We start from the raw sequence: 19,899 nt of genomic DNA on the forward strand, positions 1-19,899 counted from the left end.
CTCATTCTTATTATAAAAATGAGTAAACATGTTTGTAAAATTTAAACAGATTCTCGGTTCACTAAATCAGAACTAGTTGGACAAAAATGCAGAATTTGGGCTTTTGACACAGAATGTGATCCTTCTTTGTTCAAAGCAGCGCCATGTAGACACCGATTTCCCATCCATTAGTAATGGAGTTCTGCCTCATTATTTGCCGGATGATAATGGAGACACTCACCCCCCATAGGACACACTGGGCACGGCCACGCGGAGGCCTGATGTTTGGGGCCACCCCATATTGCATTTACACACTTGGCTGATTAGCTTTGGCCTATTTGGATTGATTGCCCTACATAGCCTGCTTGATGTAGGATACTCTGCTTTGGTAAGCAGCCGGCATTCTCACAGCACATCATAATCTTTTGTACAAAGCACCACAATTCGATGTCTTTCTCGCAATTCATACATTTGCTCTTTGACCTTTAGTCCCAAAGGCATTTAGGTCTTTTCAATGGCACATGATCTCTCTTCTTCACCATTTTCAATTTTCACACCAAAACATCTAATTTTAAACACTTTGAATGTAAATGTCCGTCCATGTTCTATACCCTAGTATTAACACACTCTACTAACAATAAAAGTGGCTGTTGTATTCTATTCTGTTCCATTCTATCCTATACCTACTTATCAAATGCAGGTTCCAGAGCCTATGTCTGAGTTCATATGCATTGCTTAAGTTTTATCTTTTGTTACTTTTACAGTTCATTAAACTCCCCTTTATTACTCGACAAACAAAGTCATTTCCACAGCTCACAATTTTTCATTTGGGAGTAGCACTGTGGCCCCATATCTCCAAATATCCCACCCTGAAGTATATCCTGCTACGTTCCCAATGTATTCTGTGATTGATGCCAGGCACACCACAACTCTGAACTGAATATTTTTTGTGATATTGAATGAATGAATACTTGCGAGTGTTGCTTCATTGCTTAGCTGACTCCATTTCAGCCTCACGTCGTTGCAGTGCCCCATGTCTCCTTTATTTGTGCATTTCTGCAGTTTGTGTAACACAAATCTCACGTCAGTGTGATGGGACAAACCATGAAATACATGTCAGCATTTTGTAAGCTACCAGTAGATTGGTGGTATGCGCGGGCATCTGGGTCACTGTGATTCTGCGATATAACATGCAGGTCGATGCATCTGCTCTGGTCTCTGGTTCCATGCCACTGAAGTATCAAGCTGGCCGGTCACACACATGGACAGATGGTCTTCCAGCTTGATCCAGCCCCAGCACATGCAAGAGGAGCTGTGACTTACTGCTTTTTTTCTTACAGATCTTGAAATATACTTTTCTTACATACATGCATACATAGTAATATTATCTCCATCATTTTTTACTCTTCAAGTATTAATTAAGTTTACCTATTAATTTTTACAATGTCTCTTTGGTTTTGCTATTTAGATACGTTGACAGACATTGCCTGTTTGGTTTACACATCGGTTTACAACTATTCCTAATAGTGTTTGTTTTTGCAGTCCTAGTAATAAATTATTTTAAAGCTGCTGTATCGAAATTGCACCATACCATGAACCCAAAACCAAGGTTTGTAGCGAAACGTGAATTTTGTGTACTGATACTGCCCTACTGAATACTGTTGGACTCTCAGAAGAAACTCGCAAGGTGAACACTACAAAACAAGGTGAACACTCCAAAACAAGGTGAACATTCCAAAATAAACACATGGACAGAGATGGACAATTCCTGCCAATCTGTCATGTTTGTTCATTTCGCTTCCAAGATCATTCTATAAAAATATTTTTCTTCTTATGCATAAATGTATTATGGGCTTAAACATTACAAACACTGCCTTTATGCCTAGTCTGATCCCATCTTGCACGCACCATTCCCCACAGGTTGCCCCTAACAACCATAATTTAGCTGTCCTCACCCTGGGGTGTCTACTGCATGGGACAGTGCACTTCCGTGAAATTACACCCCACCGAACATCTGGTCATTCAAAGCACAGGGTAGATACACACTAGTAATACACATATGGGAACTAGTTTAAAAGCCACATCACATTGTTTTAATAAATTTTGCATTATATATATATATATATATATATATATATATATATATATATATATATACACACACACCATTGTAAACCTGAAAATACATTTTAAATATGCAATCTGCAGCCCAGCAACTCAGTACCAATTATCACCAGCAGGAGTCACTAGAAGATCAGGTTGACACGTGGAAAGTGACATTCAATTTTATGCTGAATGGCAGCAGTTGTGACAGCAGTTGCACTTGTGTGTATACATAATGTGTGTATACATACCTATCAGAGGCTTTTGTCATTCATTCTCCTTAACCGCTTCATCAGTGAAGATGGCAGTGAGCTTGGATCCTATCTCAGGAAACACAAAGAAACTCTGGATGGGACATTTCAAACACGCACAACTATATGGATAGACTGTGGACTATTTAAAGGCACACATTAAACAAAGTTTAATTTATTTATTCATTAATTTAGCTGATGCTTTTGTCCAAAGAGACATACGCGTGAGGCAAATAGCACCTTACAAACATCCGTGTCATCAAGTCGACTAGGCATATATACTGTAAGTGCAGCTAGGCTGAGCTTCTAATGAACACCTGGGTACAAATGTAATCAATATGTTTGTTATTAATATACATTATTACATTATTTAATTATAATGTTTGTTATTATCAAATAATGTTTGTTATTAATGTGTTAAAGCTGTTAAGGTATGTTAGCATGTTATGGTATACTGTACTTACATGCTGCTTATGAATGTTCTATGAATGCATTGTGAAGGTGTATTGAATGTTCTATGAATGCATTGTGAAGGTGTATTGAATGTTCTATGAATGCATAATGGGTGCATTAGGGAGGTGTGGTTAATGTAAAGCATTACTGACTATTCACTGGCCAGAAGTGCAACAATAAGAACATCCAGGGAACATGACATTAGGCTAGTAGAGGAATTCATGAATGGTGTAGAGGGATTCAAATCACTGAATGTGGTTTGGCAGCTCATTGCACCATCGGGGAATCACACATACGAAATGTTTGGAGTGAACCTTCTTGCATGGTGCAGGCAGCTCCAGGCAGTGTTGGTTTGCTGACTGAAGAGGGCGACATGGGACATAGATCATAAGCAGCCCCTTGATGGGGATAGGTGGCTGTCAGTTAATGGCCCTGAAAGCCAGCACCATGGACATTAACTTGATACAAGCGCCTACAGTGAACCAGTGAAGAGAGACCAGGAGGGGCGTAACATGAGAGCATTTCGGCTGATTGAATATCACATGTGCTGCCTTCTTTCAAATCATCTGCAGAGGTCTGACAGAACAAACTGGTAAAGCTACTGGAGGAGAGCTTCAATAGTCTAGTCGCGAGGTGACATGTGGCTGGACTAGAAGACGCATATTCAGACAAATAAAACATCAAAGTAAGAAAAGAAGGAATGCAGCGTAGCCAGCAAGTGTTATGTCACCTCAGTGTGCATGCACAGTACAGGACAGCCGTATGGACATGGCAGGAAAACTTCTGCAATCTTCTAGATTCTTGAGTAGATCTTGGTATCTGGTTTAAAGGGGTTCTTGATTCATTCTGCCAGCACCAGCAGAAGAACTGTAGACTCTGTCTATATCTGTAAAGACAAATGGATGTCACAGGAAGTAATGAACAGGAGGTAGCTGCCAAGCCATCATCATCATCATCATCATCATCATCGTCGTCGTCAGTCAGGTCCATACTGTACATACCTTGGATTAGCCCACCTGCTACCACAGTCACCCTAGATCAGCATTTAAAATGGGGGGGGGGGGGGGGGGGGGGTTTGCGTTGAGTTATCTCTAAACATTGTTATAGAAAAAAATCTATTATAATCATCAATACTGCACATACAGCATGGATATCAGGCAATATCAGGTAAACTTCATTTCACCAGTAACTTGTAGTGTCATCCACAATCATGAACACATACCTGATCAAGCAAGAATATCATTTAGATAAACGACTGGATCTGAAAAAACACAAATGTGAGTAAATACTATATATTATATAATAACTGTTCAACCACTTTTAAGCAAGTTTTAATGAGTTTTAATTTTTACCACATAATGGTCATTCCACACTGACACATCTTTTCTATCATCTGAAGATTGGTAGCCAGAATTAACCAGAAGCTGTTGCACTGAATATACAAGAGAATGTAAGAAAAATTTTACTGTATTGTGTAGCCCATAGAGCAAATTTAGTTGTGCAGCCTTATACACAATTAATGGCATGATCAGTACCACTGTCACGCCCCGCTCCGTCCGATCCTAACGTGTGCCACGCCCCCTCGTCAACCTCATGTGGAATCCCAGTGTTTTATAGCTGTTTCTGATTGTTGTCATTAGTTCATTGTATTTAGTCCATGTCTGTGTTAGTATCCCCAGTCCGGTCATTGATGTTGTATCATTGCGTGCTTTGTGTTGTGCTTTAATTAAACCCCGTGTTCCTGATCCCTGGCTTCCTGCCTGTTTGTACGCGCCGTAACAACCACAAACTACATGAAGGATAATTATTCATTTGTTTTTGCAGATAAACCTAAAGAAGTTTGTTGCTGACTCTAATAAGGGCCAGTGTGTATGCAGGTTTTGGGGGTAACGTTTAGGGCAGCTGTTCAAATCCAGGTGTGAGGACTCTCCAGCCAATCAGTCCTCTAATTAGTAATCTAATTAGGAAGTTGCAGTGAAAACCTGCATACACAATAGCCCTTTCTGGGTAAGATTGCCCACCCCTGGGCTAAACGTTGTGAATGGACATAGTGGCCCATAAGGACAATGTTCCTGATACAAGATTTGAAATTGTTCAGAATAAATGATAAAAAAAATAAAATAATAATCATGGGATCAGAAAAAGTCTATCTATCCATCTTTCATTTTGTTTATCAACTACAGAGTCACAGTAAGGCTGCGGCCAGCCCCAAGTATGACAGGTCTCATAGTAGAGGATCACCCTGAAGAGAATGAGGGTAAATGTTTTGGGATTCTACAGAGGCAGCACCGCAACATCAAATATTTGTAATTATTGTGCTAATTGTATGGAAGCAAGTGTGCTGTAGTCATTGCTATAATAGCCAGTGTACTAAAATGAGCCAAAACATTATGAACACCCCACATAACATGAATAACATTGACTGTCTTGTTAAAACAGTCAAGGTGTTGGATATATTAAATGGTAAGCCAACATTCAGTACTCATTACAGTACTCATTACAGTACTCATTCATTACGTGCTCAATACAGAAGAAATGGGCAGGGACCTGATAATGGCTATAATGTTTAAATATACTTACAAACTTCACCTTTGGTGCTACCAGCATAGCTGCATAATCACATCTCTCAAAGAAGCTCAGACATTACAGACTGGTAAAAAATAACTGAGCTTTATTCATGTGAATGCAATCAGTTCATTTCAACTAAAGTTTCACATAAAACAGCTAGAGTTTGAACTTTTCAACTTTTTTTCAGTGTTGAAATGTTTCACGAGGCTGAAGTCAGACTACTTATTTGCCAACTTCTTGTTCTCAGGACACGTTCCATCTTAAATAGGGGATGTTGCTTTGGTAGAACCCCCAATTGGTGACAAATTATTGTCATATGTCTGCTAGAAAGCTCAATACCATGTGTTACAACTATTACACTTACTATAGCCTGAGTTTGAAGGTATTTTACTGTTTCTAAAGTAAAGCCCTCCAAACTTGGAGTTTTTACACTATAGACAACTGTAGACATAAAGCATGTTCTGTAATATTGACAGTAATTTATCTTGTCAATGTCAATGTCATGCCAAGCGGACAGAGCAGGAGTGGACCCCAAGATGCGGTACAACCGGCCTTTATTGCCACAACCAAAAACACCAAAGCCAGATGGGATGATCAAAGAGAGTAGTCGGGGAGGTCGCCAGGGTCCAGTATCCGGGAAGGTCAGTCCTACAGGTAGTGACGAGACGGGGAGACGACAAGCCGGGTGGATCCAGGAGGGAAGATCGGGAGATCGGGACGGGGCAGGCGGGGCGAGGGAGGCAGGGCAGGCGAGACTGGCAGGACGGGTGAGACAGGCAGGGCAGGCGAGACAAGCGGGGGAGACACAAGACAAAGAAACGCTCGGCATAGCTCCAATACATGGCAACAATACTTCGCAATACTGCAATGTTCCGTCCACTTTAAATAGTGGAGCGACAGATAGTTACTTGGCTACGTCTACTTGGTCCCGCCCTCTCGGCATTACAGTCAAAATGCCTGTTGGATCAAGAACCACCTTAAACCAGATACCATTATTATGCCTTGTACTGTTGTTTGTCCTGTCCTCCCCTATTTGTCCCCAAGTGGCCAGCAGGTGTCACTGGCCATCCTGTTCCCTCTGTCTTGTAGCCCCTTATCCCTAGTGTGTTTACCTGCTCCCAGGCCAACATGTGGCTTAATGTTCATGGCTGGCCTCTGCTAGTTGTTATTAAATGTTTGTTGGTCTTTACTCCATGTTTTCTGTTCGTTTAGTTTTCTGTTTAGTTTTCCTTGATGTTTGAACCTTTTCTGTATCTGTTAATTAACCTCACCTGCTCCTCATTGCACCTAGTTCTTATACCCCACACCTGTCCCCTGTTAGCCCTTGTTATCAATGTATTTAAGTGCTTTTCTTTGTTCTGTTCGTTAATCGGTCATTGTGGTTGTTCCTCAGTTTTGCTCCCAGTTTTACTCCCAGTTTTGCTCCCATTCCGTCTGGGTGATTGTAATCAATCAGACTAAATAATGAATAGAATACAGTTCTCATCAAGAGGTATTATAGTGCTTGTCTGCAAATAGATGAGGCATATAATCTGTTTTGGATTGCAGAAGACCTGGAATCTATCCCAGGAAATACCGGCGTAAACCAGAGAGCACCCTAGGCAGGACGCCAGCCTGTCGCAGGGACAGATACATGCATACAATGTCACGCAGTCACACAATATGGGTAATTTAGAGACAACCAGTTCACTGGATCTCATGTTTTTTACTGTGGAAGAGTAATCCATACACCGGGCTTGGCCCCTGAAAAATCGCCGACAGGCATTTTTTATTATTTCTTTCCCAGATTTTGAAAACCTGTCCTGCTTACACAGATCTGTCAATTTTCTGGTGCCTTGAAAATTCCACTAGAATAACAAAAAGCCATTTTTGGTTGACTTTTGACCTAAATTTTCTCAAAAGGCGTTAATGCTATTTCCATCAAACCTTTTTATAAGTACCAGGAACCATATTACACATATAAAACATCAAGGATGTGCTGTTTCTCCTTCATAATGGAATATTTTTTATGAAATTAGGCAATTCACAAACAGAACTTGCTGACTGAAGAGGGCGACATGGGACATATCAAAATAATGGCATATCTGAATAAAAATCTGTCTCCACAATGTAATAATTATTAAATTGTGGAGACAGATTTCTATTTTTTTAAAATATTTTTTATTTTTTTATTTTTTTAATGGTGTTTTCACACTCATATATGAAACATGACCTGTTCAAGTTCATTTAACAACATCATAAATTCAAGAGCACCAATCAAATGTAATTCAGCAGGCATCGTGTAAAAGGTTCTTATTTAAACTTAGCATAAATTTCAGCTAAATTCATTATGATTTGAGCCATTGGTGAGCTTAAATATAAGTGAGTTCAGAATAGAAAAAAATTACTAATTTCTTAACTTTAAACATTTTTCACAGAAATACTATTGGGTGGACAGTTTTCAGAGTTTGCACAGCTTTATTACTTAAATAAATTTTATAGATTTTTGTCATAAAAATCCATGACATGACCTACAAGTCAAGTCAAATGGATTTTTATTGTCAATTCACCCATATATGGTTGGTGTAGTACACAGTGAAACGAAACGACGTTTCTCCAGGACCATGGCGCTACATAAAACCAGGACTACAAAAACTACAGAGAACGACATAAAGTGCATGTGTGTGCAAACGTGCAAACATTGCAAGACAATTCAATAAGACATATTAGTGGCAGAAACGAAGACAGCGCAGCGACGATCAGCGCGCAGTTCAGTAAAAGGTTCTATATGTGATTTGGCGAGGAATGACCCATAAAGTAATGTCCTGTTTCGAAAAGACACACTTTTGTAACAGCAAAAATAGTTCTAGTTTGTCTATGCAAATATTGTCGCTGTTTTCGATGACAGGGACAAGGATGGAGCGTTTCCGGCGTCAGGGATCACCAGGTACTTTCTGTGAAGTGGGCGTTTCCTCACTTCGAGGCGCTTACCTGGGTGCAGGTCTTACGGAAAGTAAAACTTTCGGGCGCTGGAAAGGGAAGGAGATCGAATGGCGTCTCCCGTGAAGCCCGGCTTCTACAGACAGGAGATCCAGAAAACCACTTGGGATGTCCCGGAGAGATACGCAGCGCTGAGAGCCGTGGGATCGGGGGCTTATGGGACCGTATGGTGAGAAAGCGCCGGATCCCATCATGAGGCTTGCGGCTTGACTGGCCTTTTAAAATGACATTGTTGCAAAAATCCTACTGCTGTTACACTGACGCCTGTTATAGGGTCTCCTTAACCTACAGAAATGTCCTTCTTAAGGTCAACATATTGTAATCAGCTCGGTGGAATACTCCTAAAATTCTTTGCACATCATTTCATAATGTTTTGATACAGCTGGATATATAATGTATCACTGGACCATTTGCTAGATATATGCGATTATGGTACGGCGTTCTGGTCAAAACTGAATATTTTAACATGCGTGATACGGGAATTTTCCTGTTTGCCTTGTGAAGTTTTCAAGTTCAGACTAGTCCCAAGATAAGACACATACCTGCAATCTCCCATTTTGCTTAAGGCTACGCCGATTTACCAGTCTGTATCTCTACCCGAAAATACATGGCCGACAAATGAACACTGATTCGAGTAATGTGCGCATCTTTAAGAATTCACTGTGGACTTGTATTATATAGTAAGGTGCATAGTTGGGTATGTTGGAAAAATAATATTGATTTCGCTGTGTAACAAATGGTTAGATTATCTCAGTAACTTGTTTTAAGTGGCGTTGCTTTTTTTAACCATGTTGGTCATCTTCTTTCTTTAAAGTTGCGCAGTTGACCAAAATACGAAGGAAAAGGTGGCAATAAAGAAGCTCTATCGGCCGTTCCAGTCGCTGATCCTCGCCAAGCGGGCGTACCGCGAACTGCGGCTGCTGCGCCACATTCAGCACGACAACGTACGCAGAAGCCGGCGCTTCTCTCACACTCGCCAGCTGTCTCAGCTTCTCTGTCCTCCCCCTCACCCGAAATGTTGTTCTCTGTAATATTGCTTAACTTTGAAGCCGATCGACATGATGCGACCTGTCATGTTAGGACAATTTAATTATTTTAGATAGATGCCAATAGGCTGAAACACTGGCAATTTATAAGAACACTCCTAATTACACCTGTCTCACGGAACCCGTTTATTTATGTACGGGAATAGACCACAAGCTCCATCATTATGTATGTTTCAGATGAGCTAAGACAACAGCTATTATACCACAGCATAATAATACAGATCAGATATATTTGACAAAAATACAGGAAAGAGGTAGCTAAAGGTACCTCATCAGGTAGCTAAAATCTAAAGCTAAATTTGCTGTGTCTCTCCCTCTGCTTGACATTAACTCTTCTTGATCCTTTAGGTCATCTGCCTTCTGAATGTCTTTACACCTGATTCCTCACTGGAGAAATTCCAGACTTTGTGAGTAGAATCAGGAAGCTGCGAGATCCAGCGCATTTCATAGCTGGAATCCTCGACTTGTCCAAACAGGTGGAATGGGGGGCTCAGCAACACGTTACCGATGGTTGGGATGACTCTTGCACTCAGATCCTGATTTACCCATGTGTTGCTCTCAGTTAATTTGTACTCCAGCTTCAGGGCCCCGTTTCCCTCAGCAATGGGGGTACACGCATGATTACTCTTTTTTTTTTCTGGCAAAACTTGTTTGGCTGCGCTGAAGTAGCATAAAAAAAGACCTCGATCTTATACCTATTCACTTCCAACAATGTAGCCACCAGACAACTCAAACTGTACTGTATGTGTATGTGCGCATACTCTATGAGGAAATATGCACGAGAGTGTTCTTTTTAGTTATTTGTATGCATGATATAAGTAAAGTAGTTTTTGAGTAACATTGAGAGTCTCCTGTTAGGGGGGGATATACTCACACAGTATCCTCACCAGTGAAATACTGCAGTGAACGCTAACCCTAACTACAGAGTGTGTATGGGTGGGTGTGGAGTATGAGATTGGGAGGCCCTTGCCGCAGCCCTCAGTTACTCTCTGTGTGCCCCAGCTACATGGTGATGCCATTTGTGGCTCAGGACTTGAGTCACATCATGAAGAGGAAGAAGCTGACGGATCACATCAGCACCTACCTCTTCTACCAGATCCTACGGGGACTGAAGGCACGAAGCCCTGCGCCTGATATCTTTGTTCACATTAAAAGTACTTTAATGATGTTTAATCGTCATCACTCTGCTTTGTCCCTTTAGTATATCCATTCTGCAGGGATTATCCACAGGGTGAGTATACACGACTGTCCCTTTGCCACCTTGTATTCACACTAGACCCCACTGTATCAGTCACTCCTCATTGAATTCTTGATCCAAAGAATATGTACCCCTTAAATTACTAACTCTCTACAGTTAATTTAATTGGTCATTGTGGGGATGGAGGTTGCAACTTCTCTGGTAGCAATGCTATAGAGAGGCTTCTTTGAGGATTATCTTGAGTTATGCTGCTGTAGATGCAGGATCTCTGTTCCTAGCCTTGGAGATCCAGACTATGCAAAAATGTGCTGCTTTTGAATCCCCCCCGATTCTCATGTCAATGTTATAAAATAACTATTTTATAACATTTACTTATTTATGTTGCAGTTATTTAAAAGTAAAGATTAATCATTTCTAATTAGTCCATTAGACTAATTTGCTGGTTTTCTGAAGTGGAATGAAAATAAGAAAATGGTATGCACATGCTTTTACATAGTTGCCAAAACTGTTTTTCATGTTTGTTGTGCTTCCAGTGAAGTGTATTATGGGATGTTACAGTAAGTGTAGATGTTATTAAAGTAAAAATGAGAATTTATGATTTCAGGACCTGAAGCCCAGTAACTTGGCTGTGAATGAGAACTGTGAACTAAAGGTAAGAAGTTTCCTTCAGGAAAACCAGCTGAATTTTTTTTTTCCAATGGCAGTAATTTTAAAGTTGTTGCAGAATGTTTTGCCTAAATACATTATGAATATCTATGTCACTGCTGGTAAAACCAAACCAAGGGAACTATATTGGTGAGCATAACTGTAGCTTCCCGGAATTGACCTGTAGGTACCTATTAGTTCCGACTTACCTACGAATTTAACATAAAGACAGACTGAGGGAGTGGATCCCGTTCGTCACCTGGGAACTGCCTTAGGGTTGGGAGCCTGAATCCCACCTCTGCTGTGTGTGTGGACTTTACATCTTTGGGCTTCCCCAAGACACTTGGACTAATTGGCATCTCTACATGGTGTGTGTCCCCCATGATGGGCTGACATCCTACCCAAGGTCTACCCCGCCTTGCGCCCTGGGCTGCATGGGATGGGCTCCAGACCACCCTGACCGGGATTAGTGTAAGATGGATGGATAAAGCATAGCATCTTATTTTGTATACAGCTTATGGAATGTAAGGAAAATAAAATGTGTTTAACTGATCAGCTCTTGAAAATTAAAATGGATATTTTTATATAATAATAGAAAGCAATTTATGGATTTTATTTCATAACGAACGATTGAAAGAATTTAATAAGAAAGGCCAGTTCTGTTCTCACTTTACTGTAATCAACTGTATCTTGTCTCACTCAACCATGGCCTTAAATGGAAAAAAGATTAACGTATTCCTTGTAGTAGGTTAACTCTTTTCTGCCATCTGGCCACCTGCATCCTGAAAGTGCCCACATTTCCTAAATTATACTGTGATCCTGAGAACAAACATAAGAGAGCAAGTGTTCCTATCATTATGTTCAAAGGCAGAGACTAAATTAAAGTCTTGGCGAAGCAATTAAGCAACTTCATACATATATATATATATATATATATATATATATATATATATATATATATATATATATATATATATATATATATATATGCGTGTGAGTCTGTGTTTATGCTTTTAAGTCAGCCTAAAAAGACTTCCATTTACATATGTTTGTATAGCAGATGCTTTTATCCAAAACGATGCACAGTTGAGAAAGCAGGGCCGGTCAGTCCCTGGATTAAGGGCCTTCCTCAAGGAGCTAGCGGTGAAACCACTCCAATTTAACAGTGTCGATATGTTGATATGATACAAACTTGACAGATGGATGGTCAGCAAGCTAAGGCAGGGGGTGATGTGGCAGAGGAATGCCCTGCTGAGAGAAGTGAAGCACCAGAGGAGGTCTGCTGTGTTTGTCGGTAAACATTTTGCGAAGTCTTGAGTTTGGAAGTTGCTTTAAATGTGCTCACTGTCTCTCCCTGGTGGAACCTTTGTGAACTTCATTCAATAGAGGAAATGAAAGCAACGCAGATTGTAACTCTACAAAGTGCCAGAAATATTAAAGTTGCATTCAGATGTTTGTGAAACCACAACCGCAAGATGATTTAGCCTGCCCCATTGTTACTTAAAATGTGTTGTTGTGTGTTTTTGAGAGTTTCTTTGAAAAAACTTTCATCATTATGCATAACTAGTTAGTACAAATCATAGTTTTGTGTGTTACTGTTTAAAAGGCCTTATATACATGCGCATGTATGTAGTGTCATTACTAAGGCAGCAGTAATCCCACTGCTATGCATTACGGCTATTACACACTAGAACTGTAGTATGCATTTTCTTTCACCTTGCAAGACTTGCTCCAGGCAAGATATTGAAGAAAACCTTGTCAAATGGAGATGGGAGGAGCAAGTAGAGACTTAATGAAACAGTGGAGAGAGACGAAAACAGAAAACAGCCATTTTGGCATTAACACAAACACACAAGGAAAAAAAATGGGTTGTAAAAATGGTCAAGACAGGGTATGGGTTTTAGGATGAAGTTCTGGGAGTGAATTCTGGTTTAGGATTTCAAACAGAACCCACTGATATATGATAATTCATACGGCACAGGTAAATTGAATGTATTAACTTTTGGGCACCCTGGGACGTCCACACCCTGCCACCCTAAATGTCTTTCTTTTCCATCATCTTCACTCTGATGTAACTCTTCAGTTTAATGTATTTATTTGTATAGCACCTTTCAGAACAATATCGCCCCAGGGCGCTTTACATGGATGTACAACTCTCTCCTATGTCACTGTTCAAGATTCTGGACTTTGGACTGGCAAGACACACGGAGAGTGAGATGACAGGCTATGTTGTGACACGATGGTACAGGGCACCAGAGGTCATCTTTAACTGGATGCATTACACCCAGACAGGTGAGAACTGTGGACCCAGGCTGCAGAACTGTGTCATCGTAAACCCGGTACAATGAAAGGAACCATAGACTAGGGGCTCTCTCTCATATAATAGTTACTGGTATGCATGCAGTTGGTTGAGCAGTCTTCTCATGGCCCTTCTCATTTTTGTCTAGCATGTTTATAAGTAATGTGTTGTTTCTTGGTGACATCTCAGTGATGTGTTGTGTCTTTGGAACTCATTTCTGTCTTAGTGATGTGTTGCTTCTCTAAGAATCTTGCTTCTGTTGTGACACGCATCTTACTGATGTGTTGTTTCTCAGTTACATGTTTCTTGCCATGTGCCTGAGCAGCATTGTGTGTCAGGGATGTGACCCCGTTCTCTGTTACATGTCTCTTGCTGTGTGCCTGAGCAGCATTGTGTGTCAGGGATGTGACCCCGTTCTCTGTTACATGTCTCTTGCTGTGTGCCTGAGCAGCATTGTGTCTTAGTGATGTGACCCCGTTCTCGGTTACATGTCTCTTGCTGTGTGCCTGAGCAGCATTGTGTCTTAGTGATGTGACCCCTTTCTCTGTTACATGCTTAGATACGTGTATGTGTCTCCCCTGCAGTGGATGTGTGGTCAGCTGGCTGCATCCTGGCTGAGATGATCACAGGCCAGGTTCTTTTCCCAGGAAATGACAGTATCCTACAGTTCCTCCCCATATAAAACTCCAGTGCAGTATATCATATATTAGAAATTGAACATATTTCACTTAAATAGTTTAACTGTATTTTAATCTATTCTGCACCATATTAGCAATTTGCTATCCCATATTTTAGCAACTATTCTTCAATGCCTACCCATGCTTCTGTACTGTAGTGTATCGAACCATTATACACTGTCATAAATAGAATACTCACCCCGAGCACTTTACACAGACAGACATCTCAAGAACACAAAAGCTGAGAACCATTAGCCACTGGAAAATATGTTATCTTGTCATCTTGGCCTTAAAGTTTCCTTGACTTCTAACTCAGGTCTTGACCAGCTACAGAAAATCCTCAGTCTGACGGGGACTCCTCAGCCAGCCTTGGTGCAGAAGATGCAGAGTGCCGATGTACAGGCTGGGCCGCGCTGCACCCTCACTCATATGCGCAAGGCTCTCAGAGACCTTTCATTTCTGAGCAGGGGTGTTGGAAACAGGGGGGGCGGAAGAGAGGGACCCCCCCCCCCCATCCTGTCACTCTTACTTCTCAGTCAGAATCACATTTCGCTCCTCATGAAGCTTCAGCCTGACCTACACCCTCTACAGCATTCACCTATTTAAGGCTGAAAAGTACCGGCAAAATCATGTATTTTTGGGTTCTTGTGCTGTTTAATGTGTTTCTGTCATGATGAAGATGAAGCTGATAAGGCCTGTTCCTTATCTTTCATTATGAATCCATATGTTATTGAGGCCAATTCGCTGGACATGCAGAACACAAGGATGAAACATACTGTAGACCTGGCGCTGATTGTAGTTCTATATCCGACAAAATCATTTTATCATATGGATCACTCATTTCTTGCATTTATGTTCACTGAAATGGCACCCTAAACGGTTTTTGTCTTATTTTAAATTATGAAATCTTCATTATTTTAAAATTGCTTAAAAATCTTTCTTACATCGCATCAAGGGCGTAGATTTGAGTAAGGATGGTGGGGACGTGTTCGTACCAGTATTGTGGGAGTGCAATGTGTGTTTAGGGGAGCGGGGGGTTCGGGGATAATTTGCTATCTACAGAAGCTAAAACCAAACCTGTACCCTTGCATGGCATCCTTTCATGATGCGACAATTACGTGCGTGCCCATTGCAATGTCACGTTATACAGTAGCAATTGCTAAGCTGTTTTCAGCTAGACAGACAGTTACTCTGTTTCCCACAGGCTCGCTCTTACGTGCAGTCTCTCCCTCCTAAGAAGAAAAAGAACTTCAGGGACGTGTACCCCTCCATGGATAGAAATGGTATGCATTACTCTCTTAAGCCGGAATTCCACCAGGAGTGGTTGAGCTGCATTCTGGTTGCAGTGCAGTCGCTGCTGCTGATCGCTGCTGCTGATCGCTGCTGCTGATCGCTGCTGCTGATTGCTGCTGCTGATCGCTTCCACACCAGTCAAAGCTCATGATTCCACCAGAACTGTCACGGCATGGATCAGAAGTTTCCCAGCAGCAGCTCTCCGGGCCACTTTGCTAAACATATGCGCCAAGTCTGTTTTGCCAGATGCTACTTCTGGGATGCTTCTGATAGCACTTTTATCTGCCAATCAGGTAACACTTTCCGTATGAATATTCATGACTCTTCCAATCCACCCCGCGAAGTGGTAAGGGCCAAATGAAGCTTCATGAATCATTGCTGTATTTTTTTACCTCACTAGGCGGTGGTCTTGTTTTGCTTTTGGGGCATGCAAGCCCTTTTTTGAACAAAGAGCGCCATCTAGTGGGCTCAGAAAATGCAGCAAGTGGTTCAAGATGCTTCACTTGGGCATCACTATTGCAAAGTGCTCTGCTTCTAAAACATTTCTGAACCACTTCCAGTGGGGGGGTTGAGGACATGCAGGGGATGGAGCAAAACTTCACCACAGTCGGAATGCGGTGCAGCCACTCTCGATGGAATTCCTGGGTCAGGCTTTTGCTGAAAGATGGCATAATATAAAAGGGTTCTCCACGACTGCCAGCACAGAAGCTCAATGGGTGATACTGTCATGTTATTTCACCCCTACTCTCTGTATGTGGGGTTTGTGTTTTCCCATATTATGTGAATGTTTTCCCACAGCCCAAAGACATACACTTAGGTGAATAGGCATTTCTGGGTAGTGCATAGTGAGCGAGTGTGTGCTTGAGTGTGTCATGGGATGGGCTGACATCCCATCCATGGTGCTTACTTGTATCCTCTCTGTGCTGCCTGAGGTAGATAGCAGCCCCCCCCCCACAACTGAGTATTGGAACATGGCTTCCTATGGCTGATCTGAGAATGTTGAATGCATTTCTGAATGTGTCCGTTAATATTTGCACTTTTTATTGAATCATTGTGGACTAGAATATTTTGGTAGTTCATAGGTCTCATATTAATATTTATACTTTCTCTGTCCATCTCTGTTCCATCTTCTTTTACTGGGACCCGTCCCCCCTTGTCTGGGGGTCACAGCGCTGGCTATGCTGGAGGCCATGCTGGTCCTGGACCCTGAGAAGAGAATCATCGCCTCTGAAGGTCTCTCTCACCCCTTCGTAGAAGAATTCCATGATCCGGATGCAGAACCGGAGTCTCCGCCCTATGACGACTCTTTTGAGAGCATGGAGTTGGTCGTGGGCGAGTGGAAGAGTGAGTATTTCAGTGTTGGTCTGATGCCACGACAAGTTTCCAGTTTACTTTTCACATGTGGCAGCATGCATCGCCAAAGGCACACCGGCATGGTCAGAGCCCCCCTTATTTTCTACAATGGTCTGGTTATAGGCCTTGTTTTATTAAGTAAGGGATAATGTACAGGCAGCCGGTAGTTATCGCAGAAATAAGCCCCGACAGTGTGACCTTGTATCACACTGAAGGGGCTTATTTCGCGATAACTACCGGAGCTACTTGCCACATAAGGAAAAAAACTGGACATGAATATGAATTTGAAGCATTTTATTGGCATATTTGTTTTAAATTAACATTTTTAAACGGTAATCTTTGTTGGCGCGGAGGGATTTTAAACATACAAGTAGTACCAGCTATGCGTTATTACTTTGGAGCGGTTATTATTTGAAAAGAACTAACCTGCAAATGTCTCAACTGACCAATCAGAATCAAGCATTCCAGAGAGCCGTGTAATAAACAAGGTTAGTTGAAGCCCTTATTTAGTGGAGGTTGCTGGACTTCAGCCCTGATAAGCCTGTGCATTAAAGCGCCCCTTTACATTGTACATGAACATTGAAACCCTTAATAAAACTCATAATAGATCAGTGTTTCTCACCTTTTCCTACCACGTGGCCGGCTTTTCATCATGTATCATGTCGGCGACCTGAAATGGGTCATTATCACGGTATAATTCAGACATCATTGTTTTTTTTTATTTTAATTTCCCTTAGAGTTGACCTTAAACAGATTCAGAACAAATTAAATGTACTGCAAACTGAAATCTAATTTAAAAAAAAAATAAAAAAATAACCGACCAAACAAACAAAAATAAATTAATAAATTAATAAATAAATAAATAAGAACTTTTGTCATAGGATGTAACACTATAAAACAGCAACAGTACGGTTAGTTGCCGGGTTTTTTCTCTGACTGCCTCGCTGATGGTTCCAAGGGCAGGTTTGGCTGGTAGAGTTGTCACCCATCCCATAATGAAAAATAAATCATGTCCCATTTTTAACCAGCATGGAATGCGATTTGTCCCTTATTCCTTGAGATTGAAGGTGGAAACCCTAATTCCTGCTGTTGGTGACTGTAAACCCGTCCGTTCTGTATGTTCTGCTGGATGACGAAGCTTCAGGTGGTGAAATAAATTCGCAGTATTTACCGTTTAGTCAGGGAGGTGTTCTTTTCCTAGCTGTTGCATGTCGGACCTTAAACTGAAAAAGCATTACCACACCCCCAGCATCTCCTTACCTTCTTTAGGTATAGCATATCCTTTCTTAAAAAGCGTCGAGGCGGCTGCTTTGCTTTGTTCACTTACACGGACATTTCCTCTGAGAGAACGCTTATCTCTTCCACGATCTTACCAAAAGAGTAGCATGTGGTGTGTACCGATAAATCAACCATACTGTACGTGTGTTGGGTGCAGGTTGTCCATCTTAAAAGACTACCATATGATTGGTTGGAATTGCGTTCGTCTCAGTGATATGATTGCCTGAGGTGCGATATCAAGCAATATTCCTTACCAGCCGTATACTGACATTTCTCATTTTCTTATTTAAATTTCATGTGACGGTAAGTCAGTGTATCATTTATATCAGCCATCCCTATCCTCTCTGTGAATTTTGTGGACTGGGGAATTTTCCCAGACAGTGATTGGGTGTCCTGCCAAAGTTCCACAGCCCACTTCAGAACCAGCGGTTGAGAAACAATGTAATAGATAACATGGAATCCAATGGGTCCCAAAGTGCATCTACAGACCAGCACCTGCTGCTTTCTGAAATGTTCAGTATATTTATAAAAAGAAGGATGTACAAGCTCAAAGAAAATGTGACGATTTATCATTTTTTAACGTAATGTAACTAGCAAACATTTGTTAATCGCCATTAATGTAGAATGTTTTCTTTTTACCTAGGCCTCATCCATATGGAGATCATGACCTTTGACCCTGACAACCCCAGAGCAACTGCAATATAGGAAGCACCAAGATAGATTGATGTTACTATTCACTGATTTGACGAGGATATTCTGCCTACAGAAGTGCAGCATTCATGGATTTTCTGAGATTGCCTTCCTTTGATGTAATACATTGATACAGATGTATATTATTTCAAGGCCCAGTGTTGTGTGACAGTCTGAGTTCCCAAGGAAGAGAGCAGTTAGGATATGAAAAACTAAGCTCTGATTAGCATAAAACAGCAAGAATATACATGTAAAACTCTAATCCAAAACCTTCACTCATTGGATATAATCGTTTAAGATATAAAACTTTAAGCAGTTTAAAATAACAATTACAGTGCTGGAATCTTCTCACTTCATCCTCAGGAAGATAGCAGACTTAATCTAAACTAAATCTAGAATCTTTGTTTTGTGCATATTGAACATTTTACAGAATAAACAGTGTAAAAGATGCAGGCAGATTGTAATCTGTGTATGTGGAAAGTCAGTATGGTGCTGTGAGCTGGGCGGGCCGGGGTAAGTCAGGTGACATGGACAATCAGCCGCCTCATCTCTGTCTGTTACTGATGATATAATGATGTTTTTGTTCTTTCCATTGACCCAAGAATACACACCCAGGAATTTACCCTAGCCCCTATACCTAACCCTAACCCTAACCCTACTCCTCTTTGTAGCATGTCTAAGACCCAGCCAGCCTCCATTGTGCTTTCCTGTTTTCCACGTGTGCTGGCATGGAATTGAATCTGTTGTTTTCATTTCTTCCTACACTGAAAGCCCCTCTCCATTTCTGTACCCAAATAAAGCCCCCAGTTACTCCTCTCTTCCAAGTGTTCTATGATTCTGTTCACTTTCCCACCTAGTAGAAGTCATACAGGCAATACTACTGTAAGTTCTTCTCTGACATGATATATTTTATCAGACCCCACTGGGTAGCACAGTCACCTCACTCCTGTTACATAGCCCCCCTCTGGGTACCCCACTGTCCTCCCACAGTCCAGAGGTATTCAGCTTTGGCTAACTGGTCTCTCTGAGTTGAGCAGTGTGTGTGTGTGTGTGCCCCTCCCCCGGGTGTCCGCCTGCTGGGGCCCTT

The 19,899-nt window shown here is 41.4% G+C and overlaps 1 protein-coding gene and 1 long non-coding RNA gene across 2 annotated transcripts; one reads left to right on the top strand and one right to left on the bottom strand.

Annotated features, from left to right (window-relative positions):
• Positions 1-1,116: 1,116 nt before the first annotated feature.
• Positions 1,117-3,732, bottom strand: LOC140591893 (uncharacterized). The gene is made up of 3 exons (XR_011992208.1): positions 3,517-3,732; positions 2,334-2,402; positions 1,117-1,260 (listed from the first exon to the last, which is right to left on the bottom strand). It is a non-coding gene; the product is annotated as an uncharacterized lncRNA (long non-coding RNA).
• Positions 3,733-8,288: 4,556 nt separating this feature from the next.
• On the top strand, positions 8,289-19,630 carry LOC111840348 (mitogen-activated protein kinase 14A). Its single transcript, XM_023805074.1, has 12 exons — positions 8,289-8,502; positions 9,148-9,277; positions 9,728-9,786; positions 10,382-10,493; positions 10,581-10,610; positions 11,182-11,229; positions 13,400-13,514; positions 14,106-14,177; positions 14,515-14,594; positions 15,403-15,481; positions 16,662-16,835; positions 18,766-19,630. Exons 1-12 carry the CDS (start codon positions 8,384-8,386, stop codon positions 18,825-18,827), a joined length of 1,080 nt encoding a protein of 359 aa, XP_023660842.1. The 5' UTR covers positions 8,289-8,383; the 3' UTR covers positions 18,828-19,630.
• Positions 19,631-19,899: the final 269 nt, after the last annotated feature.

Source organism: Paramormyrops kingsleyae, chromosome 6, assembly GCF_048594095.1.
Source record: "Paramormyrops kingsleyae isolate MSU_618 chromosome 6, PKINGS_0.4, whole genome shotgun sequence".
NCBI classification, from domain to species: domain Eukaryota; kingdom Metazoa; phylum Chordata; class Actinopteri; order Osteoglossiformes; family Mormyridae; genus Paramormyrops; species Paramormyrops kingsleyae.

Bases quoted from the DNA above. Each gene is read 5' to 3' on its own strand.
- LOC111840348 (XM_023805074.1), top strand. From the start codon at position 8,384: ATGGCGTCTCCCGTGAAGCCCGGCTTCTACAGACAGGAGATCCAGAAA. The intron at 11,230-13,399 runs GTAAGAAGTTTC...TCACTGTTCAAG, and splicing joins ATGAGAACTGTGAACTAAAG to ATTCTGGACTTTGGACTGGC. The intron at 14,595-15,402 runs GTACAGGCTGGG...TGTTTCCCACAG, and splicing joins AGAAGATGCAGAGTGCCGAT to GCTCGCTCTTACGTGCAGTC.